At 42.9% G+C, this 17496-nt stretch overlaps 2 protein-coding genes across 3 annotated transcripts in view; both read left to right on the top strand.

Annotated features, from left to right (window-relative positions):
• The first annotated feature begins 3993 nt into the window (after positions 1-3993).
• NEXMIF (neurite extension and migration factor) overlaps positions 3994-17496 on the top strand; it is a 197623-nt gene continuing 184120 nt past the window's right edge. The window contains exon 1 of the mRNA XM_080553923.1: positions 3994-4612. The gene's annotated coding sequence lies outside the window, so the exon portion shown is untranslated. The remainder of the gene's footprint in view (positions 4613-17496) is intronic.
• ABCB7 (ATP binding cassette subfamily B member 7) overlaps positions 5066-17496 on the top strand; it is a 42668-nt gene continuing 30237 nt past the window's right edge. For both annotated transcript variants that reach the window (XR_013938920.1, XM_080553942.1), the window contains exons 1-3: positions 5066-5259; positions 13900-13977; positions 15583-15669. Coding sequence is in view for 1 of the 2 variants with exons in the window: in XM_080553942.1 (XP_080410068.1) it covers positions 5092-5259; positions 13900-13977; positions 15583-15669 (333 nt within the window). In the remaining variant the exon portion in view is untranslated. The remainder of the gene's footprint in view (positions 5260-13899; positions 13978-15582; positions 15670-17496) is intronic.

Genomic DNA, 17496 nt, shown 5'->3' with positions numbered 1-17496 from the left:
TGCAGTGTAGTTTAGGTTTCTTTTTACTGAGGGACTAGAATGCTTAAAGAACGGCCACACATCAGAAGTAACTGGAAGTTTTGAGGTTTCTCCAGGGCGAACCTGAACAAAGAGCAAAAGTGTGTCAGTTTAAGACTGTAAAACTGAAAGATGGTCAGGCATATGACAAAAGGTGCATCTTTCATCTGAAAGAATAAGTCCACTCATTATTAGTGCAATAGTTCATTATACAAAATTGCTAGAGCAGTCCAATTGTAAATAATGAGTTATACCCTCTGCAGTTTCACTAATTCTCAGTTGGTTCAAATTTGCTGTGATTCCTCAGTGTGCAGGCACCATCTCAATTGCCTTGCTGAATGCTAATGAGCTTCCACTGAATTTGATCACAGAGAGACATCTCTTCCACATCAACACCTATTACCAGCTCCAAAACCACTTTGTGAAGCTTCATAGAGATGTGCCCATAGTGTTGTAGCTGCCTGTAAGAGCTGGAAGTTGCACCAGGCACTGTGCAATAGAGCACTAAGACGGACTCGAGGACCATCATATTGTGCTCATACCTGGGAACCACCTTACTGTTTACCAAATACATTGAAACCATCCCTAAGGCAATATGAAGAGAAGGTAAAAATGAAGGAAGAAACTGCATATGGAAGTCCATATATTAACAACACAGTTCCTATATTTAGAGGCAGGCAGGAAGCAATATATTAAGAACATGTTTTTATCTAGCTATGCTTTAGATCAGCTCTGAGCTTTTCTCTGCTTCCTCCAGCTATCCAGCTGACAGATGGTGTCATAGCTTTGTGGCTGAGATCCATAAGTGAAATGCTTGTCCTGGGTTTAGCTTTCACCAAAAGGGGATCTTCAGTTGGGACATACGTATCCAAGCTGTCCCCAGCTTTTCTTTCAGACCTTTCCTTCCCAAGAGTTTCCCGTGATTCGTAACTTTGGATTCTTAACTCATTTTAACACTCCCCTTAGGGTTTAGTGCACCTTAATACTATCTTTAGAAATGCTTTTCTCCTTGGATGCAGTAAGCTGGAGCTATCTTCTGCCTGTATAATAAATGGGATTTCTTAATTGTTCTTCTGGTATGTCAGCAGAAAGAAGTCACAACCCTATAGTCTACCTATTAGCGATATTTCCTCCATTTGGATTCATTCTTCACACAGTGAAACTCTTCATATAAGCACGCATATTGCCAACTCTGCTTTTTCCGAGACTATAAATAAGCATGTGGCTTGTTACTATTTCTTGATCAGGATTAAACACAGTCATAATCAAACACGTCCAGGATGAGAATGAGCTTATAAGGAATGATATCAACTTTGGCTTTGAGGATTCTGGGATAACAACAGGTGCTTCAAAAGGTCTGAATCAATATACCTGTGAGAATCATCTGAACCAATTTTATAGCTTCTTATAAAACCTTGTTTTATTGCAGTTCATTCCCTCACTGTATTTCACAGTTTGCATCCATCTGCAAATGTCATTTTTCGTCCATTCTGACTATATTTCCCCTCCTGTTCATCTATTTTGAAATAAATAAATTAATTCTGGTTTATTGCTTCTGAAATGCCTAGATTTTTATGAGGTATATAATACTTCCACAGCAGAGTTTTTGTGGGTCCGCACTATGCCCTGATGTATGATTCTTGCAGGAAAAACCTAAGTACTCACTTATGTGAGTACTTATTTATTAGCCAGATGATGCTTTCAAAGTGTTGAGAAAACATTAACAAATTAGTCTTCATGCCAACACCCAGTATGTCAGCGGTGTCTTCATTTGTTTTATCTTCAGTGTGCTGTTAGGGATACTGAGACATCCCTGATATAGCTGTACAGCATGTTAGGGTATAGTGAAAGTGTTCTCAAGACCTGGTTTGCTGTCTACACCATTCATGGAAAGACTGGTGGCCATACTACAGAGTATACACAAGTACACCTCTCAGATTAACGTGATATTAGTTTGCAGCAGTATTTTAGCATTTATTATTTTAGAATTTTAATATTAGCAACATAATATTTTATGGTGCTTTGGGAAGTAGTTTAGAAAAACTTCAACCATTCTATTCACAAATCTCTGCGGTGAGTTATTACCATTCTTGCAGCTTCTCTTTTTTCTACTGAGCTTTTTCTGTCATTTATTCTGACTGCAAACTCTGGACCAGGCATCGATTTTTGTCTGAGTTATACAAGGAAATCTTCTGCTTCTATAGCTAAATCTATGAAAAACACATGCATGTTTTTTTCATAGCAAGCTACTTTGAACTATTTAAGTTTATAAAAACTCTTCAGTTAGCTTTCTGTGTCTACGTCATGAGCTTTGTTATCCTGGTTAGATTACTTTGAGATGTTTCCCATCAAAGTATATGGCCTCTTCTTTCTGTCTCTTTCAGGGTTTGTGCAGTGAGTGCCTTGTGCAGACAGAAGTAATCATTACTGGTTTCAGAGAATCAGAGTTGGAAGACCAGAACTGGTAAAAACAGTAAAACAGGAGGGGGAGGAAATCAAAACTAACAGCCTTGGAGAGTCGTAAAATGAGGAAGAGGAGGTAAAGGCAAAAAAACATGCAGGGAAAATACTTTCAAATATGTTAAGTACCTTACTAGCCTTAAAAGTAGAGAAAAAAAAAATGCATTACTACATAAAATGGAAATTATAAATCTGCATGTTTAGTTCATAAAAATAGAATATTAAAAATACTAATTATACAATTTTCTATCAAGTAAAATACTCATTTTATATGTATAGTTAGGTACATATATTTATATATATGCCAGATTTTTCAGTTCAGATTGCCTTCTCATATCTTAGCCATTTTAATTCTAAATATCATAAATGAGGGGCTATTGACTATCACATTATGTGTTTGGTTTTTTTGCCTGTCATATTTCCATTATGACAATTATTTGACAGATAGTTATCTTTAACTTTCCTATATTTAATTTGATCCTTTTACTTCCAGTACTCCTTCCTTGTATCGTCAATAATTTCTCATCCTCTTAAACGTTTACGGCATGGGATATTAGTCAACCCTCAGTTATCTGTAAGCCAAGCTGAAAGTATTTAGCACTTTTAATCTCTTTTTGAAAATGAATATCCTCCTCTTCACCAGTCTTCTGGTGTTTTCCATTTTTTTTGTGTGTGTGTTTTATTTATTTATTTATTGTTGGTTTTTTTTTTAGTGTTAAGTGAATAACAGAACTTCATTTTCAGTATTCAGTCACAAGACTGAACTTTCCCATTCGTGTTATATGAGAGGAGTAGGGTAGACCTGGGGAACTATAGGCCTGTTAGTTTGACCTCAATGCCAGGGAAGCTCATGGAGCAGATTATCTTGAGTGTCATCACGCGGCACTTACAGGGCAACCAGGCGATCAGGCCCAGTCAGCATGGGTTTATGAAGGGCAGGTCCTGCTTGACGAACCTGATCTCCTTCTATGACAAAGTGACACGCTTAGTGGATGAGGGAAGGCTGTGGATGTGGTTTACCTTGACTTCAGTAAGGCTTTTGACACCGTTTGCCACAACATTCTCCTCAAGAAACTGGCTGCTCGGGGCTTGGACTGGCGTACGCTTCGTTGGGTTAAAAACTGGCTGGATAGCCGGGCCCAAAGAGTTGTGGTGAATGGAGCCAAATCCAGTTGGAGGCCGGTCACTGGTGGAGTCCCCCAGGGCTCAGTACTGGGGCCAGTCCTCTTCAATATCTTTATCGATGATCTGGATGAGGGGATCGAGTGCACCCTCAGTAAGTTTGCAGACGACACCAAGTTAGGTGCGTGTGTCGATCTGCTCGAGGGTAGGAAGGCTCTGCAGGAGGATCTGGATAGGCTGGACCGATGGGCTGAGGTCAGCTGTATGAAGTTCAACAAGGCCAAGTGCCGGGTCCTGCACCTGGGCTGCAACAACCCCAAGCAGAGCTACAGGCTGGGAGATGAGTGGTTGGAAAGCTGCCTGGCCGAGAGGGACCTGGGAGTACTGGTTGATAGCTGAATATGAGCCAGCAGTGTGCTCAGGTGGCCAAGAAGGCCAACAGCATCCTGGCTTGCATAAGAAGCAGTGTGGCCAGCAGGGCTAGGGAAGTGATTGTCCCCCTGTACTGGGCTCTGGTGAGGCCGCACCTCGAGTACTGTGTTCAGTTTTGGGCCCCTCGCTACAAGAAGGACATGGAGGTGCTCGAGCGAGTCCAGAGAAGGGCAACGAAGCTGGTGAGGGGTCTGGAGAACAAGTCTTACAAGGAGCGGCTGAGGGAGCTGGGATTGTTCAGCCTGGAGAAGAGGAGGCTCAGGGGACCTTATCGCTCTCTATAGGTACCTTAAAGGAGGCTGTAGCGAGGTGGGGGTTGGTCTATTCTCCCACATGCCTGGTGACAGGACGAGGGGGAATGGGCTAAAGTTGCGGCAGGGGAGGTTTAGGTTGGATATTAGGAAGAACTTCTTTACTGAAAGGGTTGTTAGGCATTGGAATGGGCTGCCCAGGGAAGTGGTTGTGTCACCGTCCCTGGAGGTCTTTAAGAGACTTTTAGATGTTGAACTTAGTGAGTTCAGTGAGTTTAGTGGAGGACTTGTTAGTGTTAGGTCAGAGGTTGGACTAGATGATCTAGGAGGTCTCTTCCAACCCAGACGATTCTGTGATTCTGTGATTCTGTGAGTGTGTATGTTTCTTATGTAATTAGTGCCTGCTTGAGAACTTTAAAACTATATCAGACATAACCTACTGCTGGGCTGTGCTGAACGAAGTACGAATTGACTGATCAAATGCAGGTTTTCCATCTATTTTAGTGTCTCGTGGAACGTATGTAACACGTTTTATAAATGACTCTGTGTATAGCCATACGTATCCTGCTGTTCTCTCCTCGTTTCCATTTAACTAAGTACAATAATAAGTTATCTCGTTGTGAGGTTTAACAACGATTTGTGAGGCCATTCCCCACAGCAGCCACGTTTGATCCCAGCCCGGCCCGGCGCCCTTCGCAGCCCCAGGCCGGACCAGGCCGCGCGTTGCCATGGCGACCCGCCCCTCCCTCCTCCCCCTCCCCTCGGTCCTCCGCCGCCCCACAAGCCCTTGCGCTCCCTCCCGCCCAAGATGGCGCTGCTGGGCGCCGCGCCGAGCCTGGTGGCGGCCGCCTGCCGCCGCCGGCGCCTGCTCCTCGCCCTCGCCCTGCTGCGGCCTCCGTCCGCTGCCGCCTGCTCGCACGGCTGGGCGGCGGGGAGAGGGCGGCAGCGGGCCCGGGGCGCCCCGGGGAGCTGCGAGGTGCGTGGGGAAGGCGGGCGGTGGGGGGCCGGGGCGGGCGCTGAGGGATTATAGGGGGCTGAGGGGGGCGGTGAGGGCGCCGGTGTGGGGCTGAGGAGGACACCGAGGGGCTGTGGGGGGCTCTGAAGGAGGTGGCGAGGTGGTCCTTTGGTGGGTGGGTTTTGGCATCAGGCTGGGAGTCTGCTGCTGTGCTCCTGTCTGACCGAGGGTTCTGCGTCCCTGGGGGCTTGGGTTTTTGTGGTCAGGCACTCAGGAAGTTCGTGGGTGGGTGGGCTGTGCTGGAGAGGGCTGTGCTGACAGCTGATTTTGCCCGTACATAGAGGAAGGAAGGACCCCGAGGGTGCTGTTAAACTTCTTCTGGCCCTTTGGGATGCGTCTGCATAACGCGTCCCAGTGCTGTTCTTCGGCACCTGAACTGCCCCGAACCATGTGGAATTGCTCTGTGTTTGAGAAGCTGTAGGTTCCCCTGCCTGGCTTTTGACTTAGCTGCACATTGTGCGTTTGGGCCCTAAAGTAAGGGTTGTGTTAGCCACTTCTCAGCGTTGATTCTTCTGGGCCATCCTGATCCGTCTGGGCTAAGGGTTAGTGACTGACCACTTTTCAGAGCAAAGCCTTTAGAGGGACTGCATCTTTTGGCTTTGCTGTTAGACCTGCCCGTTAACCCATTCTTCTTGTGGTAGTAGAAAACTAGACTTCCATTGTAGAAAAGATTGTTCGAGTATTGTGGCTGGTAGAGTCTTATAATCAGAGCTGAGTTATTGTGCTTTCTTTTGTCTTTCTTACCTAATTGGGTTTCACAGAGCGGTCTGGATATTGGGCAGCAGGTTTTTTGGGACTGCCAGCAGCTGATCATGCTGGGACATACCTGGTCCCCAGCCCACACTTCTCCTTGCTGTTAGATCCCGAGAGCCTCCAGCTGTGGAAGGGCTTCCTTCCTCCAGCTGACTTCCTACAGCTGTGTGTTTTACTGCCTCTCCTTGACAGATGTTGTGCAACTTGCCTGTTCGAGATCAGCTGTTCCCGTGCTAAGCCTCTTTGTGTAGGGAAGTTGCTGGTAACGTTGAATTGGAAACGTAAAGTGTTGCTTTTGAGTTTTACATCGGCGTTGTGGTCAGCTACCTTTTAAAGTAGTTTCAGCATTTAAACCTGGGACTACAAGATCCACGCTGAGGAAGTCGTTTCGTAGTTAACTGCTCATTTGCAGATGATGGAATGCACGCAGTTTGAGTTCATGTGCTTTTTTTTCCCCTTTTCTATATTTTTTGAGCAGTCGACTCTGTGTTATCCCCCTTTTTCCTTTCTTATCTCCATCTGTTTGTCAATGTGTGGGCAGTAATGCTGTTCCCACGCTTCTAATAGTATAAATTTAAAAACGTAAAGCAGTCTGTAGCTTGCTACCAGCACAGGAAATAGGTTAAATCTGAGCATCAGATCATCCTCTGAATCTAAACAATTTCCATCCTCTTTGTTTGGACCTTAATAGTAACTTCCTGAGTGAAAGCGTGGCTCTGTTGTGCTAGTACCAGCAAAAACACGCCGTCTTTTGTGCTGCAGTGCCAGAGTGTTTGACTACACGTGTTTGACTGTATTGTTGCATTAAAAATTGCCACAGTCGTCTTTGGATGTTATAAATCCATGCTCTAGATGACCAGTTGTAACTGCTGTACAAACCAGAATTCTTGCTGTCAGCAGCAGAAGGCTGTAACGTGTTCCAGTGAATGATTTTTTTTGGTTACAAGTAGAGAATTGAGTGCATATCTCAAACTGCATGGGTCCAGCTTTCACTAATTTATTTGCATTTTTCAAATGGAGAGAAGGAAGTGTATCTCAAAGATTGTACGAATGAACTTTCCATAAACTCTCAGCTATTATTTCTGTTTGATAATAACATCAAGCCTTTTTTTCTTCTTCCAAGCGTACTGCTCTTTATGACTGGCTTTTCATCGTCACTTGTCTTAATTGCCCCTGACAGGCAGAATTCTGTCACAGGCGACAATCAAGTTCCTATTACTTGGAAGAAGAGATGAGCAGGACTGAAGCAGTAAATTGTTAGCGCTTTTAGTATTGAAACTCGTGGAAGACAAGAAGCTGAGAGTTGAAGGTGATATAGACCAAGTATTTTATTTCAAATGTCTAGTGAGTGACCAACAATTTAAGCGTGGTGATACATATATTTATTTTAATCCTATTTTCCTTTTGAATATTTTCATGTGAAAATGTCAGTTCCTGCTAAGAAATGTTGATTTGCACTGGATTTTCTGAATGAGGAAGCTCAGGCTATATCTGCAGTGTATTGATGCATTCAGCTATTTGACCTTTTAGTTTCTGTGCGTTTCTGTGTTAAAACGTGGTAAATTAGGCATTTATTTATTTTCTTCTTTTTAATACACAGTCTGGTGATTAATTTTTACTTTGCTTCTGCATCAAGCTCTATTGGGGTGCCCACTGAAGCTCTATTGGGGTGCTCGTTGTGCCCCATTATGACAAAAAAGCAGCACGTTTTGTGTGGTGTGCAATCCAGATCGATTTATTAGATCGTTGTCTAGCAGGAGGCTCCAGCTGCGTGCTCTAGAGTTCCAGGTTATGATGCCCTCCAACACGTGGCAACTAGCTGACAGCACCTCTTAACCTTTTATTAATTTGCTGACAAAGGAAGATGCGCTGTCCTGTGATCCCAGTTTTTTTTTCTTTTTCAGTGAGTTCTGTTGGTGCAGGCATGGAATTTCTTGAGGTGACTGCCAAAAGTTGGCTGTGAGCTTGAACAGGTTGTAGGTCAGAGCAAAAAGCCGTTGGCTTTTATCAGTGAGGGAATTCAGCACGTAAAAACTTCTGGGAGCAAGTCAATGCATCCTCTGAGAGTACCAGCTATTTAATTGTTTTGCTGTGTTTAGACCCTAATGATAACTATAAGTCTTCTTAATGGGCTTGTTCTGAAAGCTTTCCTATTATTAAAAACTGAAAGAACCAGAGCTTTAATTTTTTGCATTTGAAACAACTTAAGTTTGTTTGCTGTGATCTTAAGCTGCACGTTTCACAGTCACTTGGGTTTAAGGCTTAATGAAAGCAATGGATACAGCATGTGTTCTTGTGAGCAGCTCCAGGCTGCTGGGTGACGACAGCCTCGGTTAGCGTAGGGACGTTTTTATGGCCACTTACAATTTACTCTCTTTAGTTACTGCGGCGTTACTTAAAGATTTTACTGTAGTTTGGGGCTTTTGTAATTATAATCACGCATACTGGAGTAACAGCAAAGAAAGCAAGAGATGCTCAACACATTCTTCTGGTTTTTATTCAGTTGTTTCCATTACACGCCTTGCTTTATGTTCTTCAGTGTGTGCAAGAGCTCTTGTGTGACATTTATTGCTCTGTTCCAGGGATCAGGCATGGATTAGATCTTGCACTGGCTGATTGAATAGAACAGAGGGCAGTAAGTGTGGGGAAAAAATGCTCATGATCCAGCCTCTTAAGATCCCATGAGAGGGAAGACTGGCAGGACCCAGCCACCTGTGAGATCCTGATGTCTGGCTTTAATGGCACATCGTCCCCCACAAGTTCCTAAATACCACGTGTTTTACTAGGAAGGAGCACCTGGTGTGGGGCAGTTACACCAGCAGCGCAGTGCTTTTCAGTGCCGCAGTGAAATCACTTCTTGTGAGTGAAACAAACCGTACGGCTGCAGTTCTGCCTTTAGTGGTATAACTACACAAATAGCAGAGGGCTGTGACAGCACAGCCGTGTCCGTCAAGGTTTGTGCCTTTCACAGCTCAGACTGGTAAACACTGTAGACGTGGTGTTCACTCGTGAGAAAAATAAATAAAGGCAGGAAAAAGTTCTGGAGAAATAGGATCATAACGAAAAGTTAACCGTTCTTTTTAAGAGTGGTAGAATTAAAACACTTCAGCATCATCTGATCATGTGTCTACTCTACTTTGCATCCATCTGATGTGTGTTTTTTGTTTTCCTTTTAAGAGCCAGACAGCATTAAGTATTTTCTGTGGCACTTACTGCAATGAGATTCAAGCATAGTGGAGCTGTTTGGATGCTGTTGTGTTACAGATGATAATCCATGTCTTTCTTCCCTCACTCGTGCATTTTTCAGTGGTTTGATCAGCTTTGCTTTTCTGAGGAGTGAGACGTGTAACATTTGTATCCTGGAGAGGAAACTAGCTGCATTTATGGAAGGGTACAACAGGTATTGTAAAAACTGTGGAACTGTGATCAGACCCCATTTCTTGATGTTGAGATCAGTTTGTATTTCCATAAACATAGCTCCTTCACTTCACCCTGCCCCAGTGGGCAGGGGTTCATTGTGTCAAAGCTCATTGTGAATTTAGGATCTCTGCTGGATAGTGATGGAGAAGATGGCTGTATCGGGTGCAGTCTGCCCTTCGAGCTTTGGGGAGTAACCAGACGTGACTCTCTTGTCTTTTAGGAAGCTTTATGGTCTCTCTGCTTTTTTTGTGTTGGTGTTTTTTATAGTGTGGTTTGCCTGCATCCAAAATAAAAGCAATGGGAAATTATATTTAAATAAAGCTTAAATGGGGGAAAAGCGCATTTGACTGGAAAGGCCCAACAGTATTCAAATAAGGATAATTATTTTACTATGAATCTGCATAAGTCAAGAAATACACCGAGAGCTTGCTTTCAGCGATGACTTCAGCAGTTATAAAAAGCAGGACTTTGTAAGTTATTGTGAAGTGTAACGGCAAAAGGTAGAACAGACCTCTTTTTTTTTTTCCTTGCATTATCTTGGCCTTCCAGCTGCCACATGGTGTGTGATAAAGCACGTTCTTGTGCGTAAGTTAATAATATCCCTTGCTCTGGAAGTAGTTGTAAGAGAAGCTTCAGGTACTTCGGTTAAATTTACTAATTTATGTGTAGCCTGCTCTGTCGTGTAAAATTATACTGCTGCTCATTGTCTGGATGTCATTTCACACGTCCGTGTGCGTTGCTAAATTCACTTCTCTAGATGTTCTGGTAGTGTAGCTGACCAGTTTGATGTACAGCAAGTATTACTCAACTTTCTCCATCCTCTGTTGAGTGGGGTGCATATCATAGTTAAAATATATATATAGCAAGACCAGAAATTAATTTTCAGTAGCCTCGGCTTTGTTATAAGACCTTTTTACTAGTCTCTTTACTCACAGATATATGCCTAGTAACACTGAGTAGTTGAAATTCATTGTATTTTCAAATTCCCTTTATAGGGGAAATATTGCTGCTGAGCAGATCAACAGTCCCGTATTTCTACCCATAAAAGCATCAGACATCTAATTATACTGAGAATTGTTGCAAGGAAGGCTGTATAATGAAGCAGAGCAGATGGAAATATGGGAACTGGATCCGAAACTTGTCTAGGGAGTGCTGGGGGGCACGGGGTGAGCAGCACTCGCTGTAGTGGAAGTTGCTGTGGTGTTCGTTGGGCTGCACAGGGTGGTGCTGGGTGGGTTTTCCTTTCTGCCACTGGGGTGGGCTTTACCAGAAGAACCTGAATGTGAGTGTATATTAGTCAGATGATATTATGGGGAAACTTCAGGTATTTTTTGTGTTACTCTTTGTTTCATTTGTTCTGGATTTGCCTATAGAGCACCTGCACATGGTTAAACGTAACTCCAGTGAAGTTTATATTGCTTGGTTTGGTACGGTTGGTTCATACTTGTAAGGGCAGTGTATTCTGCCTACCAGGATATTTTCACCTATTTTCACCTTTCACCAGTGGTACATTGTGTGCTACACAGAGAAGCTTCTAAGTGTGGACTTGACCTTGTGCAAATGTGTTTAATCCCCGTTGTTTGTGTTGATAGTATTTCAACTACTACCAACAGTCATGACACTTCAGCAATGTGACTTTCATGTGCAATCAGCACTAGACATCTGTTTCATCCTTGAGAGTACGTAGGTTCATCCAAAAATACATTAGAAGAACGTAACAGTGCAGAGTGAGCCCTTCAGAAGTTAGGAAATGCCAGAATTAATGTTCCCCGTGGAGTTCCTTCAATTCTGAAATAAACAGGACTCAGGCTGCAGCAAAGGAGCCTGCTAGCGCTTTGTTCTGCTGCAGTAAGGTCCGAGTAGGGCTCTCCTAGAGCCCAGCTCTGTTGGGAAGGAGCCGTAGTGAGGGACGGTGGAGTCCCAGGTCTGCTTATGGGATGTGTGGGGTGCAGCGGTCCTGCTCCTGTGGGTGTTTCTCTGGTTGTGCTGTGATGGCTGGAAGCCTTACCAGTGCAGTGAGCTGCGTGCCTCGAGAGAGTTTAATTCCTAGTTTCTTTGCTGGGACTTGGTTTTTAACAGGAGCTTGGGAGAAGAGGGAGACCTCCAGTCTTCCAGGCGCAAGACCAACAATAAAATCTTCAGTTTCCCTGCGTAGCTTGTGCAAATCATGTGTCCTTTTCGCTATGTCCATCTCTTAACCCTGTGAGGGTTTGTAGGTTCAGTCAACGAAATAGGCTGTCTAATGCAGTAATTGAGCCTGGGTCTGTGGGTGTTTCAATTGAACTTGTTTCTGGGATGTTTCTCTTGTACTTCAGTCAGGAGGGAGATGTGTGGGCTTTGCCAAAGGATTTAAGTTATTAGTAAAACATTTTTGTTGTGTCCTATGAGTACGTTCTTGAAGAACAGTACATAGTTTCTTTCCGATAACTGTTGGAGCATTGGTTGTCTACTCTCATGTGCTAGGAATATACAACAAAAACAAATACATGCTGAGTTAGATATCTGCACTTCAACCTTTATAATACTTAAGATCAATATATCCTTGTACTTGCAAAGCTGAGCAGGAGGGAATGATACTGCCCAGGAGAGGTTCCAGCTGTGTTGTCTTGGGAGGAGCCAAAGCATTGAGCAGTTGGTTCATCAGACCCGAAACCTCTTTGGCATGGTGTCTCAGCAGTCTTTTATCAGTGTCACGTGCTTGAAGTGTAAACGTTGGCGTAAAGGCACCGAGGATTTCAGCATGCTGCACGCTCCTCTGTAGGAGGCAGGAGCTGAGTAACTGTGCTGAGCCTCTCGCCCCGGACCGCAGTTCCATGATAAATTGTAGGTTGTTGTAGTTTGGTCTCTGCCTGTGGAGCTGTAGTGACACAATTGCCTCTGCTGAATTAGGGAGTGCCGCTGCTTTTGTGCTGGTTGTACAGCTTAATTTAGTGTTAGACTCTGGGTTGTTCCCAGATGCCACTGTAGTGGTTGCTGCAAGGAGTGCCTAATCCTCTTCTTGCGTGTTGGTGGGAGCTTTTATCCAAAGTAACTGTGCCTTCATAACAGATTAATTTGCAGTAACTTGGGATGTAACGAGGCCTCTCGGAAGTCCTTGTCCCTTTCCATTATATTTTCTGTTTATGAAGCTGTCACCATTCATACAGAGAGTGCATTAGTTTAGATGGAATCCACCCTGTTGACATGAAACTGAAGCTGTGAGATTATCTACGAGGAGCTGCACCTCCTTAATTCAGCTCAGGTCTTGGCGGCATCAGGACAGCTGACCCAGGCCAGTGCACTCTATTAAGCGTGCAGTATGTAGTGCTAACGTTTACTCTTCCTCGGCCTGTGTTGTCACATAACTGGAGTGTTTGAAATGAGCATGTCCTAAGTGGTGACTTCTGGAGGAACTGTCTTCGTTTTCTGAAAAATGAATTATGGTGTGCGGCTTAGGACAAGAGCAAAGGAATATCTTAAGGCAAGGTATAAAATACGTGGTGGTGCTGCTGTTTCTCAAGGCTGAAAATATCCTTCTTTGTGATCAAGGTGTTTTTGTTATTTTTAACACCTTTTGGACGTTTGTCCTGTGCCTTGGGGTGATGAGCAGTTCTTTCGCTATTTTGCTCCATGTTCGTGCTCACGCTGCACAATATTGGAACAGAGCAGTAAAAGATTAAATATTGAATGTGTCAAGGATGTGGAGCCATCACTGTAACTGAAAGAGAGGCCCCGGTTTGCCATTGGGGAAGCACTGCCAGCTAGTCCACCTAGGGAAGATAAACGCTCCTTAGACACTGTTAGAGAAAACAAATTGCTTTTGATGTGCCATGTAAAGCATGCAATAGTTGGTGCCTCGCAGAACGCCCATCAAAGATGCATTGATGGCTATGTGGATGTTGGTGTCTTGTATCCTGCCCGCCTGACGCTCACAGACAGCCGTGGTGCAGTCTCTGATGGTCCTGATGCCTGCCGGCGAGGAGCTGCAGCTTTGATTAGCCTTGTGGTCCGCCAGGCAGGCGTGGTACCAGCTGAGCTGGGAGGGATGGGAAGTGGCAGAACCTATGAGCGTAAGAATAACAATTCATTATGAAAAATAGAACAAAAGAATATTTGAAAGAAATCAGAAGACAACCTGGGAGAAGATAAAGATGAGCAGGAAAACTTTGGGGCTTTCGTGATACAAAAGAATTGATGTCTGGTGGCACTGGGGCTTTAGGGAAGGGAAAGCTTCGTTGTCATTTAGCATTTTTAATGGTTGAATGTGATATAGTTTACACCTGCACCCCACCAGTTTTCCTTTTTGGTGGTCAGTTGTCGAAAAACAAAGCCGTCTGCCTTGTTCCCATGTTATGCTTGTTTACGTAAATTAGATGCATATTCTCTGCATGTGAAGTGCATGTTCTGCATTGTTCCATTTTCCACCTTTTTCCCCTTTTTATTCTGTAGATTTTACCAATCTACAAGCAAAGATCATGGCAGAGTCTGGTGGGAGGTTATTCAAGACCGTTATTGGAGGCATCAGAGGTAGGTAGAAATTTTTCTTCCTGGTTTTTGTGGGGGGAGGGAAAATCAAACTCTTGGAGCATCTTTAGTTTTTTTTTCCCCTTTTTATTTCACTGTTTACGACATTGAAGTACAGCAAGTTAAATGACAAGTTATGTTTCTCACTCTAGAAAAGGAGTGAATTTTGCTTAGAAGACTCAGACTTTTATATACCCCTCAAGAAGGCCTTTTGAATTTCTAAAAACTAGTGATGATACAGTCAGTTATAAGGAAGAGTTCTTATCAATGCAGAAAATTTACATTTTTATGTAAGTTCATGGTGCCAGACATAGAAAGTACCAATTTGTAGAAAGCTGTGAGTTTTCCTTGAGTACATAGGGTTTTATTGCTTCAAAATGCTGTTTAGGTTGGGAAATACCAAGAAACTTTGCAAATTTATTCTCATCATTCTGAGTGACAGGTTGTCAGGCTCTTATTCCTATGAAGTCTGCTTGCCTTAATACTAATGTAAACATAGGGAAAATTTATTTTTTACTGTTCATGGAATCATCATGACTTATTTCTAACTAGTACCCTTGGCTTGAATGAAACTATAATGTATGTCTTTTTTATTACTATTATTAAAAAAAAAAAAATTATGAGTGGACTTAAGCTAGCCACTTATGAATGAACTTAAGCTAAAATCTTTTGAGAGTCATTGAGTCTGTGTGAAATTAACACTGATGATATTCTTTCATATATGGAAAGTGAAATTTTGCTTTGGGAAACTCTGAGCTCTTTAGGTTTTATGTCTGATGGTTTGATAAAGAGCTTTTACATAACTTTTACTGAAATGGAAGTGGAAAATGTAGCAAAACCTTTAAACAAAATGCAGGCACTTTTGAAGAGCTTTGACGCACCCATTGTTTGTGGCAGGCGAATTGAAATTGCACTTGAATGAGTAATAGTGAATTGTTATTTTTGGTCCGTCTACCTGAATCGATAAATTCCAAATTTTTGTCCATATTTATTTAGCAGAAGATCTTGCTCACATGGTAAGGAAAGTGAGTACTTGTTTTTAAAAATCAGGTTCTTCTCCTGACTGCTTCAGTACACGCTGTTCTGGATTGCAGCGGGGGCTCTGGGGTGGGTAAACGTGTGTCTGTCATACAGTGCCAGTAAGCCTTTCGCATCCCAACGGGAAAGGGAAGTGTGAAGCAGGTTTGTTTATTTTGACCTCCCCCAGTGAAGTTATATTTTCTATGTGGAAAGAGGATTATTGCTTAAGTGTGTCCCATTTTATTTATTAACACATCCGAGTACAGTTATCTTCCAAAACTTTAATTTCTTTTTATTGGTTCCTTATTCTGCTTTTCAGTTGTAGGTGTCCTTTTAACTTAAATATTTAAAGCTCTGTTGTCTTTACCTTCTGGATGCTTGGAAGATTCTCTTCGCTATAATGCTAGATTTACAGTCCTTCTCTTATTATTGTTTCCATAAGCAAGGCAAGGTTTTTGAGATAATATCTTTTGTTAATGTAAGCTGATACAGTTGGAGGGTAAGAAGAACCAGTAGTTCATCTTTCTGTTGGCTTTTAAATGCATGTTTCCTGAGGTTCTTGCAAATTACCTTTTCTTTTTCACACAGATCTTCCCAAGGTTGCAACTGATAGAGAAGAGAATGTGTTGGCATGGTCATGCAGGTGGAGGGCTTCACACAGATCCAAAGGAAGGGGTAAGAAATCTCTTAAATAGTATTGCTTTTATAAAAATAAATAAATAAATAAATAAAAGACCCCACATAGCAATTTTTGAAAACCTATTGGTAGATAAGTGAATGCTGTAGCACAGCAGATTCTCTTTACCTGCTAATGTAAGCTTACTAGCTCTTAGATTACCAAACATTTATAATAACTGTTCGAATTCCTCAGTTTTATTAAAATACAATGTTAGTGTCACACACTGCTTTGTAACTTGCGTGCGTTATGTTAATGGTTTTTTCATGGAAAGTATGTTCCGTTGTCACTTAATGTGCTCTGATACTTGCCTGCGACTTGGCATTCAGAATAGCAGAAATTAGCTTGTGGGTACAAGTTGGTGCGTTAGTTGGTGAAATTGCACTTGAAGAGGGGGGAAAAAACTAATTCAAGTGTGCCTGTGTTTTTACTTTGATTTAACGCTGATGCAGCCGATACACGCGACTGAATTTACATTCAGGAAGTGCATGCCCTAAAATAGTGATGATAGGTATGTAAGGAGAGAAGCCCATCTTTTATTAAACCAAACTATTAAAGGTAGAAAAGAAACGGGCTTTTGGTTAAAACAACATGGTGTAAACTTTGCGCTATTAAAATTACAAAATCAAAGAGCTGGGGTTATATAACTCCCCATTCTTTCACTTGCTGTGCTTTTCTCACTCGCACCTCCTTCAGGTGCTTTGTGTATTGCGGAACAGTGCCATGTGGGGAGTAGAACTTGGTCAAGCTTCGGTGGGATCTTCCTTGGACTAGCACAGACTGCGTTGATGACAAACTGAGGTCTCAGCGCAAATCCCAGGTGTTTCAGGCTGGTTCATTCCTGCTCACCTGCTCTGACACTCTGCTCCCCACAGCCTAACAGAGCTGACCATCCTTTTTCCTGTAACTGTAAAGGAGAGGGGGCACTGCACCTAGGATTTCCTCTTAAATCTTGGTCTGAGAGTTATCCCTTCATTTAATCCAAACCCGTTTATGCTACAGGCAGAAGTCAGGAGAGACATTGCTCAGATGTAATGCTTTTGTAGTAAGGGGGAAATGCATAATCTAAAATGCAGCCAGATTGTTTTAGCAGGCATCTGTGATCTTTTCTGCATAAGGCACAGGGAAGCAGGAGAGTCAGACGTCTTCAGCTGGTGCTGTTACTGGTCCTGCATGTAGCAGTAACTTCAGGGTAATTTTAGGACCCTCATTGCAACACGTATAGGCTCTGTCAAATACTTCCTAGGCAAAACGGACTTAAAGCTAGCAAGCTATTCATCTCCCTACTTACCCTAATTGTATATGTTATCAAATACAATTACTATGGATTATATTTTTCCTCTAAATGGAAGGGGGGCATTATCCCCTGTGTTGCCACTCATCTGTTGGGCTTAATTATTGTTGTGGTTTTTCCTGTTACAATTTCTGTTCCCCTGGGTATGTTGATCAGCTGAATGTTGTCTGTTTGCTGTCAAAACCTCATCTTTTCATCTGTCTGTGGGAAAGATCCTTTTTATATACAAAGAATGAACTCGCACTCATATGCTGCAGCTGCAAATCACAGACTGACCTGTCTTCAAAAAAAGCTACAGGGTCTTTACTCTTCCTTTAAAACCCTGCTCGCTGAAATGCCACTTGCCACTGAGACACTTGCGTGAGGAGAGGAAAACAGAGTGACAGTAGATGCAGAAGCTGAGGTTCTTGGCAAAAGTGAAGGAAATCTGATGGTACAAGTGCAGTTCTTCCATGTCTGCACTGGCACTCAGTGCTCAGAAGTACTGGCACTCACGTTACCACAAGAACTTTTTCCCCTGCAATTATGCTTT

This window comes from Anser brachyrhynchus (genome assembly GCF_964034855.1).
Source record: "Anser brachyrhynchus genome assembly, chromosome: 13".
In the NCBI taxonomy this organism is placed as follows: domain Eukaryota; kingdom Metazoa; phylum Chordata; class Aves; order Anseriformes; family Anatidae; genus Anser; species Anser brachyrhynchus.
This window is presented reverse-complemented; position numbering and strand designations above follow the sequence as displayed.